Source organism: Mobula hypostoma, chromosome 10, assembly GCF_963921235.1.
Source record: "Mobula hypostoma chromosome 10, sMobHyp1.1, whole genome shotgun sequence".
Lineage (NCBI taxonomy): Eukaryota > Metazoa > Chordata > Chondrichthyes > Myliobatiformes > Myliobatidae > Mobula > Mobula hypostoma.
The window spans coordinates 118,886,151-118,900,239 of NC_086106.1; the positions used below are offsets into that span (position 1 = coordinate 118,886,151).

Sequence of the window (14,089 nt, forward strand, 5' to 3'; positions counted from 1 at the left end):
GCTCAGTACTCGGTGTCGGAGAGCTGATCAGAGCTCGAAGCTTTCGGACAACTCAGAGTCGGACTGTAGTCGGGCATGGCAGGGAGAGTTTCCTTCCTTCTCCTGTCTGCGTGAGATGTGGGACATTCGAGAGACTTTGAACTTCTTTACTGTGCCATGGCCTGTTCTTCATCAAATTATGGTATTGTTGCACTGCTGTAACTATATGTTATAATTATGTGGTTTTGTTAGTTTTTCAGTCTTGGTCTGTCCTGTGTTTCTGTGATATCACACCGGAGGAATATCGTATCATTTCTTAATGCATGCATTACTAAATGACAATAAAACAGGACTGTGTGTCCTCATAATCTAATCTAATAAAACAGTGGTTGATAGGTTTTTGAGTAGCAAGGGTGTCAAATATTATCAGGAATGGGAGTGTGAGGGATAATAAATCAGCCATCATGGAATGGTGGAGCAGGTGTGATGGATCATATGGCTTAATTATGCTCCTATATCTCATGGTCTAAGGCAGGGGTTCCCAACCTGGGGTTCATGGACCTCTGGGTTAATGGTAGGGGTCTATGGCATAAAAAATGTTTGGGAACCCCTGGTCTAAGGCAACATCCATCAAAGAATCCTTCCATTCATGCCATGCCATCTTTTTGTAGCTACCATTGCGAAGGAGGACCAGAGCCTGAATCCCACACCACCAGGTCCAAAAACTTCCCTTCAATCACTCAGCTCTTGAACCAACAGGGCACGACCTTAATCACTCCCTCTGTACAGCAAGACTATGGTCACTTTTTGCCACAATGGGCTTTGTTTCTTTGTTCTAATTGTATCCCTTCTGGTATAATGTTGTTTAATTGATATTTTTCTTGTGTCTCTAATGTATCTGTGACGCTGCAGTGAGTAAGTTTTTCATTGCACCCTGGTGCTTACATGTATTTGAGCAAATGGCTATAAACTCAATTTTATGACTTCTTCACTCCCTTAGGTAGTAAACTGTGTATTACAGGTAAAACACTTACCAGTATCTGCCCCACCTGAGGGGTTGCGAGGTTTCGCAGGAGCTGTTGAGAAAATAAACTGTGTTAGTTTTGTGGAAAGCATTGCAGTACAACAAGATGAACACGACTGTTATCTCCCATTAGCAGTGACATCCACCTGCAGCGCAGAATGGTTCATGGGTTGTGTTAGACTTACACTCATTTCCCACCTGAGCAACTTCCAGCCAAAGCAACATGCTCTTCAGAGAAGTCACCGTTCAAACACCATTTTTTAAAGAAAATGCTGAGTGCAAGATGCTAAGAGGCACACACTGGTGGACAGCCAGAGACTTTTTCCCAAGGTGGAAATGGCTAAGCCAAGAGGTATAATTGTAAGGTGACTGGAGGAAAGTATAGAGCAGGCCTTTCTTTATGCCATGGACCCCTACCATTAACTGAAGGGTCTGTGGACGCCGGGTTGGGCACCCCAATTATACAGGGACTGTCAAAGGTAAGTTCTTTACACAGCGAGTCGTACAGGTGTGGAACACACTGCCATGGGTGGTAGTGGGGGCAGATACATTAGGAGTTTTTGAGAAACTCTTAGATAGGCACATGGATGCTGGAAAAATGGAGGGCTATGTGGAAGAGAAGGGTTAGATTGATCGTTCCCCCATTCACATTGCAATTATGCCTCCTCGTATTAGCCATTTCTACCTGGGAACATGTCTCTGGCTGCCAATTTGATCTTTTATACTTGTGAGAACAGATAATAGGAAGTTCATTTAACGTATCGAACAAAAGACAGTGCTGCTGACTCCCAATGTACCATGGATATTTCAGAAACTCTTAAATAGGCACAGGGATGATAGACAAATGAAGGGTTATGTAGGAGGGAAGGGTTAGATTGATTTGGAGTATGTTAAAAGATCAGCACAACGCTGTGAACCAAAGGGCCTGTACTGTGCTGACATGTTCTAGATTCCACCCTAGATTGTCTCAGGATAACACAAGTTCGTAATCATTGCCTTGGTGGGCTCTTCCCTCAATATTCAGCCACACAGCACTCAAATTCCACCCGTCTGCCAATCCCACCTACCACCTCACCCTCACAAGGCACTTCCGTTTTTTTCCAGTTCTGTCAACTGACATGACTCTGATTTGCCCACCACACACACACAAACATTACACTCCCTCCCTCCTCAGCTGCCCAATCTCAAACACCTCAGCTGACAAACCCTCAAATATGACCAACGATAAAGCCACCCCATCTCCCACTATCATTAATCCTTGGCTGCTGATCCTCAGTCCAACCCCAGCTCCCAATCCATGGCATTCCGCCCCACACCTCTGGTACCTTCCCCCCAACATCCCAGCTGTGGGCTCTGGGACGAGACTGTGGAATTGTTATTTTCATTGTATTTTTATTGTAGTTGAAGCATCCTGTACTTGACTTTTTATATGATCACCTGTAATTTTTCAGTAATTGCAGTAAAGCTGATTCTGTACTTTTCCAGAAATTTCTCTGAAGCCTGTGTCACGCCACTGAACCTGGCTATTTCAAAGGCCACCTCTTATCACAGGAATGTGTTTTATTTCTCTACTGAGCTACTTTGTTGAGCATAAGATGACCAAAACTTTCTTTTCTTTGTTCTCCTTACGATAGTGTGAGCTGGTTGCCATTTTAAAAATTGCTTTGAACATCTAATGCATGGCACGGTAGCGTAGTGGTTAGCACATCGCTTTTCAGCACCAACGACTGGGGTTCAACTCTGGCTGTTGTCTGTAAGGAGTTCGCACGTTCTTCCCGTGACCGCGTTGGTTTCCTCTGGGTGCTCTGGTTTCCTCCCACATTACTACGACGCGGTGGGTTAATTGGTCACGTGGGTTTAATTGGGCGGCACAGAATCCCTGGGCTGGCAGGTCCTGTTACCGTGCTGTATCTCGGAATTAAATATTTAAAAAAATTTAAATGGCTAACATTACAAGATTTATGCCTCATACCTGACTTCCGAAGAAACTCCTTCCTGCATTCTGCCCCAACATGTGTTCCAAGAGATCCAACCCAGGTAGTGATGTTATTAAAGAGCACTTCTGTGCCCACTGTAGGGTGGATTGGAATTAAAAACAGATGTTGGCACAGCAACCAGTAACCACTTAATACACCTCTGTTGGCACCAAGGTAATTCTGGCCAAGATACCTTACAATGGTGGTCCTGTGGAGATCCATTTCATACAGATTAAAAACGTGGTCATTTTAGATATACTGGGCAACAACATTAAAATACTTAACGGCACGGATTTAGGACTTGAGTGATCTTATTTAAAATTAAAGTATTCCTCAAATCAGCCTATATATACACACATATAATCTAAAGTTGCCTGTAGAAGCTAGTTCAGCAGGTTTGGAGTTACTGCCACAAGGTGGAGACTGATAACTAACAATAAAACTAATAGAGGTACAAGAGACAGCAGATGCTGGATTCTGTAGTGAAAAACAAACCGCCGGAGGTACTCAGGAGGTCGGGCAGCAACCGTGGAGGGAGGGGGATGGTCGACATTTCATTAAGAGACTTGCATCCAGAGGGAGTGGAAGATCCCCAAAGCAGAGAAATCGCTTTCTGTTTTTGAAGCTTAACTATGCATGCAGCTCTCTGGCACCTTGAACAGGGTTTGATTCTGCAGTTAGGGGAGAGAACTCTGTAGCATTTCAACAATCAGACCCAGGAAGCTACTGAAAAGACCATAAAGCAAAGGTGCAGAATTAGGCCATTCAGCCCATTGAGCCTGCTTCGCCATTCAATTATGGCTGATTTACATTCCATCTCAACCTCATTCTCCTACCTTCTGCCTATAACCTTTGATATCCTTACTAATCAAATCCTATTAACCTCCCAATTTCAATATACTCAATATCTTGGCCTCCACAGCCGTCTGTGGCAATGAATTCCACATATTCATTATTCAATGGCTAAAGAAAGAAAGGCTATGTGGGAGGGAGGGTTAGATTGTTCTTGGAGTAGGTTAAAAAGTCAGCACAGCATTGCGGGCCGAAAGGTCTGTACTGTGCTGTAATGTTTCTATGTTCTAAAAGTTAAGAACAGGCACAAACATCTTTCTAGTGCTCTCTCTTTCCTCTTTTGTTCACTTGTCTGTTCTTTCATTGCATAATTTGATGACATTTGTTGCCCTTTATGATATCGGTTCTTACTCTGGTTGAGACAATAAGATCGAAAAAATTATCTGGAATAAAGGGTAATGGAATTAGTGAAATGAAGCCACACGTTTCATCCGCCTCATCCCTGCTTTCCATCATTTGTATCCTCTTTTCTCTCTTCTAATTTGCCTTTGAAGACACCCATTTGCCTCACCATCTGTGTGGTAGTTGACAGCCTACCCGAGCAGCCTCCGAGGTGGGATGCTGAAAGAGCAAGTCACTGGGAGGCAGCAGCACCACCTTCCGCCCGATATGTTAAATGAACAACCTGTCTGTTCTCCCAAGTACAAAAGATGGTACAGCATAAGAGGCCTGGATCGAGTGGACAGCCGGAGACTTTTCCCACAGGGAAGAAGTGGATCATAGAAAGGAACGTCATTTCATGGTGATTGGGGAAAGTATAGGGCGATGTCGGAGGTGGTTTTTGACACAGAGCAGTACGTCCATGAAATGCCTGCCAGCGGTGGTAGTAGAAGCTGATACGAAGATTCAAAGAACATTCATTATCAAAGTATGTATGCAGTATACGCCTTCTCGCAGACAGCCATGTAACAAAGAAATACCATGGAACCCATTCAAACAGAACATCAAAAGAACAAATTGCGCAAACGGCCAAAAACGAGCGAATAAGACACAGGATATTAAACATCAAACCGCAGAGACCTTGAAACAGTCTGGTTCAGTTCAGTTTGCCGCTGTGACATTCATTGACTGCAGCCTGCACAGCCGGACCTCCCTCATCAAAATCACACAAAATCGCAATGAGAGAAGGAATAACCAGAAACCGAGTCCTCTCTAAAAGCAAGTCCAATCCACAAACTGCACCGATCAAACCTTGCCCAAGACTCCATTGGATTCTTAGATAAGCATATCAATGATAGGAAAATGGAGGGCTATGTGGGAGGGAAGGGTTAGATTGACTTTAAAGGCACAACATTGTGGGCGGAAGGGCCTGTGCTGTGTTGTGCTGTTCTATCCTTCGAAGAAAACTAGCGGAGTCATCTTCAGCCTAACACTTCATTCTCATTCAGCTTCTGCACGTTATCACACCCATCTGTGTTAGCTTCGCAGAAAATGCTGTGAGTTTGAGAATTTTTCAGCTTCAAAGTGCAGGGTGGTCTGGAGGTGACGGAAAAGGCGAATAATTCTTTTAACCAGTTCCTGTGGTAGCAAGTTCTACATTTGTCCTCGGTTCCAAGTAAGGGAATTTCCCTTGGCATCCTTATTGGATTGCTTAGAAGCTCTTCAGATTCTGATTCATTTATCACATGTACATCATGCTTGCGTTTACAACCAACACAACCCAGGGAAGTAATAGGAGAAGCCTGCATGTGTCTCAGCACATTCCAGTGCCTTGTATATTCATCATAATCTCTGACAGGTAGAAATGCTCTCCACACTTCTACTCTATTGAACCCTTGTATAATCTTTAAGGAGCTCCAGATCAAAGTCTTTGTTTCTTTAAATGAAAGATTTCCAATCTGTTTACTCTTTTAGCCTACGATGTTGTGCCAAACATTTAACCTACCCTAGGTTCCACCTAACCCTTCCCTCCCACAGATCTCTCCTTTTTTCTTTCATCCATGTGCCCATCATGAATATTTAAGGACTAATAAACTCTTCTTGAGCCTCCAGCCGGGTACAGGTATCGATTTTAACCGACGTTTCGATGACAAACTCTGCCATCTTCATCGGGGATGATGCCTGGGCATGTCTTGTCTGGTGGTATATATACTCAGCTTCTATCATCTGTCCCTCCTGATTGATTAGTCCTCATCCAATCAGGTTTCTGCTGCCCCACCTTGTTTACAATCAAATTCCAGTTCTCAGAGCAAGGTCTTCGTCGTTGTTAAAATTCTTTTCCTCTAGTTTTATTGCAATGGCTTCCTTCACCAAGCCATTGGCACTGCACAGTAGTCAGCCCCGTGGCCATTGTGAATGCAATGTTCTGCTACCGCCGATTTTTCCGGGTGACCTAAACGGATACACCTCCTGTGCTCCTTGATGCAGGTCTCCACCGTGCATCCCGACTGGCTGATAAATACTGTTCCGCATTCACAGGGAATCCTGTAAATGCCTGTCATCCTGAGTCCCGGGTCATCTTTGAACCACATAAGTTGTGATTTGAGCTTCCTTTTATGGTATTAATCCAGTATTTCTTCAGGATCCTGGCAATCCTTCCAGAAACTGCCGAAATATAGGGAAGACAGGTAGTGGTGATGGGTTCCTCTTCATTGTTAGGTTTCGATAGTAAACAAGGTGGGAGGCAGAAAACCTGATTGGATGAGGACTAAACAATCAGGATGGATGGACAATGGCGGTATAAATACCACCAGACTAGGCAGAGTTTGTCATCGAAATGTCAGTTAAAATTGATACCTGTAGCCGGCTGGAAACCTGTGAAGAGTTTATTCGTCATGTATGCTGGAAAAGCACTAGATCCTTTTTCAGTATTTAAGGATTTCTTAAATTGGAGACTGGAGAACTGGAAGTATTATTAGCTTTGGACTGCTTATCTAAGAAAGGCATTGGAGAGGGTCCAGAGGAGGTTCATGAGAATGATCCCGGGAATGAAAGGGTTAACATATGGGGAGCATTTGAATATTCTGTGTCTGTACTTGTTGGAGTTTAAAAGAGATGGGGGAATCTCATTGATACCTATCAAATATTGAAAGGCCTAAATTGAATGGACGTGGAGAAGATGTTACCTGTCGTGGGGAGTCTAGGACTGGAGGACACAGCCTCAGAATAGAAGATTGTCCCTTAAGAACAGAGATGAGGAGGAATTTCTTTAGCCAGAGAATAGTCAATCTGTGGAATTCATTGCCACAGCCGGCCGCAGAGGCCAAGTCATTGGGTATACTTAAGGTGGATGTTGATAGGTTCTTGATTCATAAGGTCATGAAAGGTTACAGGGAGAGGGCAGGAGAATGGGGTTGAGAGGGACAATAGCCAGCCTTGATGGAATGGCGGAGCAGACTCAATAGGCCGAATGGCCTAATATGCTCTCTTGTCTTAAGGTCGCATGGCCTTTTCGTTTAAGACATTGTGGGCTGAAGGCCTTGTACTCTGCTGTAATGTTCTATGTTCTATCTAAAGTTTCTTGAATGTCTCGAATCTATCTGGCTCTACCACCACTCCTGACAAGAGTGTTCCCCATCCCTACCACCTTTCCAGGTGTGGAAAAAAAACTGCTACTCAAATAACCCTGATTTTTTCCTCCAAACGCATTAAAGCTATGCCCCCTGCTATCGTATTACACCAGCGTGCTGAGAAAATTCAAGCAGTAGTGGATGTCTGAGGCCAAAGAATATATCACAGTGCAGACCTTTTTATGATTTGTCCATTACAATAACAGGTTTCCGTCAAACCTGGCTACTATGCTCCACACCTTAGACCACAGAACAGGAACAGGCCATTTGGCCCACAATGAATTAACCATTAATTTCTGAAAACTCATCAGGGAAACCACCGGGAAATTAGGTAAACAGAAGAGACTCTGCAGGTGCTGGAAATCCGGAGTAACACATACAAAATGCTGGAGGAACGTAGCATTTTATGTGTATCATTCTGATTGCTGGTACTATTTGTGTACCTCTCCTGTAAGCCTGCCCCCCGCCCCCCGCCCCCCCCACACACACATTCCCAGGTACGCAAACTGACGACAGAGGTGGCTTCAGAGAGATTTTCACGCCATGCCTCTGTTGGAACATTAAATACAATTGCTGGCAGCTGTCTCTTTGCCTGTTGAATAACAAATGCTCTCCTAATGACTGCAGGTTTCACAGGTGGAACTGGTGCGCTGGTTGGAAGCTTAACAGGATTTAATGAAGAATATTTTTCAGTTGGCTGAACCAGGGCAAGTCGAAATGTGATTCCAATTAGAGGCTTAACAAGAGGCAGAGGACAATAAAAGCAATTGTAGAGGCTGGAGTTTCACGAATCATTCTGCTAATAACATCAGTCCATAAGGGAGAAAGCCTTTTAACGCAGGCCCTTAAGAACAGTTGATTGCACCTCATTGGTCCTGCAGTTTGGATGCTGATATTGTGACAGACCAAACAAAAGTCTATTGCTTTCTTAGCCTCTGGGACTTGTACAGCATCTTTTAATCCTGTGCTCTTCCTCGGTACGGACCTGGAAGGATTTTCTGATGGATTCGAGTACATTAAAAAAAAATCACTGTTTCTTATAAATTTCAAGAAATTTTAAATAAATTCCCAGGACATTTATGGACATTCCCAGGGCATCTTTAGGAAAATCTTAAGGCATTTTATATGTATATTAAGAGCCAGAGTGTATTCAGAGACAGAGTAGTGCTGAGCGACAATGTGTGTGTGGAGTCAGAGGATGTTGTGAGGTCTTAAATTAATCTTTCTCATCTGCATTCACTAAAGAGGAAGACATTATAGGTGCATATTTCAGGGAGGGAAACAGGAATAGTCTAGAGCATGTTAACAGTTTAAAAAGATGTATTAAATGTCTTAAAAGGCATAAAGACAGACAAATCCATAGGAAGCAAAGGGATGGGGCTCTAATGGAAATTCTTAAATGAGGTTCCTGATGACTAGAGGACAACAAATGAGGTACCTTTACTCAAGAAGGTGGACCAGGATAAGCCAGGAAACTACAAGCCAATAATTCTAATGTCAGTAAACTTGAGGGCAGATTTAATGTACAATTGGAAGAGCAGGGTTGACCAGGGATAGTTAGCAAGGATCTTCTTTACTGGTGGATCCTGTCTGGTAAACCTGATTGTTCTTTTGAAGAAGCCAAAAGATATGATGAAGACAATGAGATTGATGTGGCCCACATCAACCTCCTTTGATAAATCCTTTGACAAGGTCCCACCTGGAAGGTTGGTCTTAAAGTTTAACATGGGATCCAATGCAGGTTGGTTAACTGGATCCTAAATTGGCTTGGTAGGGAATGAGGGAGGCAGATTGTTTTATGACTGAAAGCTGTGTGGTTTACCACAGATATGAGTGCTATGACATTAATGATTTGGACATGAATGTGGAAGTACAATTGGGAAGTTTGCAGATGACCCAAAAACTTCGCTGCATTATTGACATCGACAAGGGGAGTGTTAGCCAGCATAAGGGTAAGTTGGGCAGACTGACAGAATTGGAATTTAATCCGGGTAAGCGAGGACATGCATTTTTGGAAGGATTATAAAAGGTGATTATAAAAGGTAAGACACATGTGATGAATTACTGAGCCCTACTGAGTATTGGCAGAGGGACTTGCTGATTCGGTGTACAAGTCTATGGATCCCCAAAGGTGGCAGGATAAGTAGATAAGATCCGTGGATTTATTTCATTAGTTTGGAGAGATTTGGCATGTCACCAAACACTCTAACAAATGTCTGCAGATGTACCACGGACAGCATTCTCACTGGTTGCATCGCTACGTGGTATGAAGGCACCAATGTACGAGATTGGCAAAAGCTGTAGGGGATCGTAGACTCACGGGCACAACTCTCCTTACCATCGAGAACATCTTCAAAGGCAGTGCCTCGAAGGACCCTCACCATCTGGGACGTGGCCTCTTCTCAGGACTTAATTTTTACAACACACGTTAGAGATAATAAATCTGATAACAATAATAATAATTACAACAACAATGATGATGAGGTGATGAAGAAGCCTATGGGGTGTGGGCCTTCAGTAGTGGGGCATAGACTAGAACAGCATGGGGGTTACGGTACAACCTTATAGAACTTTGGTTAGACTCCAGCTGGAGTATTGGTCACCACACAAGAGGAAAGATGTGATGGCACTGGAGAGGATTCATCAGGCAATTGTCTGTTATGAAATGTTGAGTGTTAAGAAACCGGATTGACTGGGTTTGTTTTCCTTTTAGCACAGGGGGCTACATGGAAGAAGTGGGGGGGGGGTAGGTTTGTATCATTAGCAACCTGAGAAATAAAGTTACAAGCATAGGATAGTGTGGATAGTGAGAAACATTCCCCTGCGACACAATGGTTGAGGTTTAAGGTGAGGAGTATGGGAGTTAGAGTGGATGTAAGGGTGGGAGATTTTTTTTCACCCATAGGCTAACTACATAGGACCATAAGACTAGAAGGCGGAGGAGCAGAATTAGGTCATTCAACCCATCGTGTCTGCTCCACCATTTCATCATGGCTGATCATGTCCCTCTCAACCCCATTCTTTTGCCTTTTCCCCGTAACCTTTCACACCCTATCTAAACAAGAACATATCAAACTCTGCCTTAAGTACACCTGATGACCCCCTGGCCTCCACAGCCTCCCGAGGCAATGAATTCCACAGATTCACCAGCTTCTGGCTAAAGAAGGCGAATGCAATGTTAGCATTCATTTCAAGAGAACTAGAACATAAAAGCAAAAGTGTAATGCTAAGATTTTATAAGGGACTGGTGAGGTCTCACTTGGAGTATTATGAGCAGTATTGGGCCTTTTACCTAAGAAAAGATGTATTGACTTTGGAGAGGATTCAGAGGAGGTTCACAGAATTGATTCCAGAGAGTATCTGATGGCTCTGGGCCCGTACTCACTGCAAGTTAGAAGAATGAGAGGTAGGGGATCCCATTGAAATCTATCGATTATAAAAGGCCTAGATAGAGTGGATGTGAAGAGGATGTTTCCTTTGGTGGGCGAGTCTGGGCCCAGGGGATACAGCCTCAAAATAGAGGGATGTATATTTAGAGCAGAGATGAGGAGGAATTTCTTTAGCCATAGGGTGGTGAATCTGTGTCCAGGACCAAGGAATCAGCCCTACATGACTGCCACCAGGCATTCACAAAGGACAGCATTTTACAGTTTTATTTTGTTAAGTTTTCTTTTGCAAAATGAGGCAGAACTTCTTCTCTCAAAGTGTGCTGAGAATGTGGAATGAGCTGCCAGCATCTGCAGTCTCTTGTGTCTCAGCATTTCCAGTTTTATTTCAGAATTCCATCAAACGAAGCTTTTCAATTTTAATTCTATACTGTATTATTGCCAGGGCTTGAGGACCTGAGTTAGAGGGGAAGGTTAAATAGGCTAGGACCTTATTCCCTGGAGTGTAGGAGAATGAGGGAGATTTGAAAGAAGTACACAAAATTACAAAAGGTACAGATAGGGTAAATGCAAGCAGACTTTTTCCACTGAGGTTGGGTGAGACTAGAGCTGAAGATCATTGGTTAAAGGTGAAATGCAAAATGCTCAAGGGAAAATCAAAAGCTGGTGAGAGTGTGGAATGAGCTGCCAGTGGAAGTGGTGGATGTAAGCTCGACTTCAACATTAAAGAGAAGTTTGGATAGGTACATCGATGGGAGGGGTATGGAGGGCGATGGTCGCGGTGCAGGTTGATGGAAATAGGTAGATTAATAGCTTGGCACAGACTAGGTGGGCCTGTTTCTGTGCTATAGTGCTCTATGACCACATAACTCTACAAAAGTGCCATGTTTCTGTGACCTTGTAGGCATGTAGAAGCATCTTGGCTAATTTCAGATAGCATTATGGTTAGCGTCCAGAGCAGACAGCTTGATGTTCTGCCAAAGTTGTCTGTGCTCAACAAAATGTAGATGTGAGATTTCAGATCATGAGCAATAAGCATAAGCTATTGCCATGGGGACAAGAACATATGTGTGGTTAAATGCAGCAAGCCTTGTCTGTCACACGGACCACAGGGGAGAGCCAATATCTTGTTCATCTATTTTGCTCCTTGCTGTGGGATTCCTAAGTATTTTCTCTTGCTCTCAAGGGACAGAAAGTAATAGACAACAAAGCCCTAGATGTGAAACAGCTGTGAAGCGCTAATGTAAATACATAGCATTGTAATTCTAATAGAGGGGTTTCCTAGTGCTATGAATGCTGGGATAGCTCAGACTCCATTGCAATCACAACTTATTTGCTTACTGCCCTGAAATCAACAATTTCTCAACCTGCACTCAGAGGCCACCTTATTAGAGAACTCCTGTAGGTAATAAACTGTCACCAAATGTATGTTCGTGGTCTTCCCCTGTTGTAGCCCATCCACTTCAAGATTCGACACGCTGTGCATTCAGAAATGCTCTTCTGCACACCACTGTAGTAACATTATTTGAGATATTGTCACCTTTCTAACAGCTTGAGCCAGTCTGGTAATCCTCCTCTGACCTCTCTCATTGAAAAGGCATTTTCACCTACAGATCTGCTGCTTACTGGATGGTTTTTGTTTTTTCACCATTCGCTGTAAACTATAGAGTCTGTAGTGCGTGACAATCCCAGGAGATCAGTAGTTTCTGAGATACTCAAACCACCCCATCTGGCCCCAACGATCATTCTACGGTCAGAGTGGGTTAAGATCACATTTCTTCCCATTCCGATGTTTGGTCTGAACAACAACTGCACTTTTTGACCATGTCTACATGGTTTATGCAATAAGTTGCTGCTACATAATTGGCTGATTAACAATCAGGTGTACCTAATAAAGCAGCCATTGGGTGCGTGTTTGTGATAATGAACCTGATTCTGACAATTTAGGGTAAAATGGAGGAATTCAACAATTTGCAAAGCTAAGTAGTTTGCTTAGTGAGGACACCAATCAAATGAATTTAGAAATCGGCACTTCCAAAAAGCAACTGGACTGTACAATTATAGGGACAATTGGGATGGGGAGTGGGGTGAAGACAGGGCAGGGGAAGGGTGAACAAGAAAGCAACTCTCCTTTGTGTAATAAAAGTGCAGTGGAGGGTTTGGTTGGAAATTGCTAAACTGCAGTAAAGGAAGAGCTTAAAGACTTGAGGCTCCCATTGCAGAATGATTGAATGCTGGACAAAATCCAGCTGAAAGCACAGTTTTACTGCCAGAGAGGATTGCATCTCCACGAGTGGATCAGCTCTGTCTCAGCCTTGTATCTTCAAACTGCAGCCATGTACATCCTAGACATTACACACACTGGACTTGTTTCCTCATTTCTTGTTAATTTGTTTTTCCACTAACACAGGCTGCTGGCTCCCTCGAATGACCTTGGCTGCATGTGAACATATCCAGTGCTGGCAGCTGTGTCAGCTACCTCCTGAATGATCGCTTTTAGGCTCAGTCTCCAGCAATATTTTGCTACCACCCTGCCAAGCGAGAATGCCAGGAGGTTAATCAGTAATGGAGAACTCCTTTTTTTTTGCAACTTTGCACTGGACTTCCTAAGCTACAGCAACATATGGCTCTATTAGCATTACACACTCACGCACTCAGCCCTGGAGACACACCGAGACAGGCATGTTTGTGCATTTTGTGTCACGCAGACAGCACTTCAGTAATGAGACTGTGTTCATCAACTTCCAGTTGAGGGATGGAAATGGATAGTTGACTTGGCATAATAACAATAGGCTTTGAACTCACTCCATCAACCCCCAATAATGATTCCATTACAATAAATACAGAAGCAATAAGCACATAGAACGGTACAGCACAGTACTGGCCCCTCGGCCCACAATGTTATACTGACCTTTTAACCTAGTCTAAAACCCATTTAGCCCTTCCGTCCTATATAGCCTTCCAATTTTCTATCATCCATGTGCCTATTTAAGAATGTCTTAAATGCCGCTAATATATCTGCCTCTGGCAGAACATTCCATGTACCCATCACCCTCTGTGTATAAAATCTACCTCTGACATCCCCCCATACTTTCCTCCAATTACTTTAAAATTATATCCCTTGGCATTAGCCATTTCTGCCCTGGGAAGAAGTCCCTGGCTGTCCACTCAATCTATGTCTCTTATCATCCTGTACACCTCTATCATGTTACATCTCATTCTCCCTCTCTCCAAAGAGAAAAGCTCTACCTTGCTCAACCTTTCCTTCTAAGACATGCTCTCTAATCCAGGCAGTATTCTGGAAATCTCCTCTGCATCCTTTGTAAAGCTTCCTATAATGAGGCGACCAGAACTGAACACAAT

General features: G+C 43.5%; 1 protein-coding gene across 4 annotated transcripts in view; it reads right to left on the minus strand.

Annotated features, from left to right (window-relative positions):
• LOC134353151 (CD99 antigen-like protein 2) overlaps positions 1–14,089 on the minus strand; it is a 217,609-nt gene that overhangs the window by 68,768 nt on the left and 134,752 nt on the right. For all 4 annotated transcript variants that reach the window (XM_063061120.1, XM_063061117.1, XM_063061119.1 and 1 more), the window contains exon 3: positions 1,014–1,055. In XM_063061120.1, the coding sequence (XP_062917190.1) occupies positions 1,014–1,055 (42 nt within the window). The remainder of the gene's footprint in view (positions 1–1,013; positions 1,056–14,089) is intronic.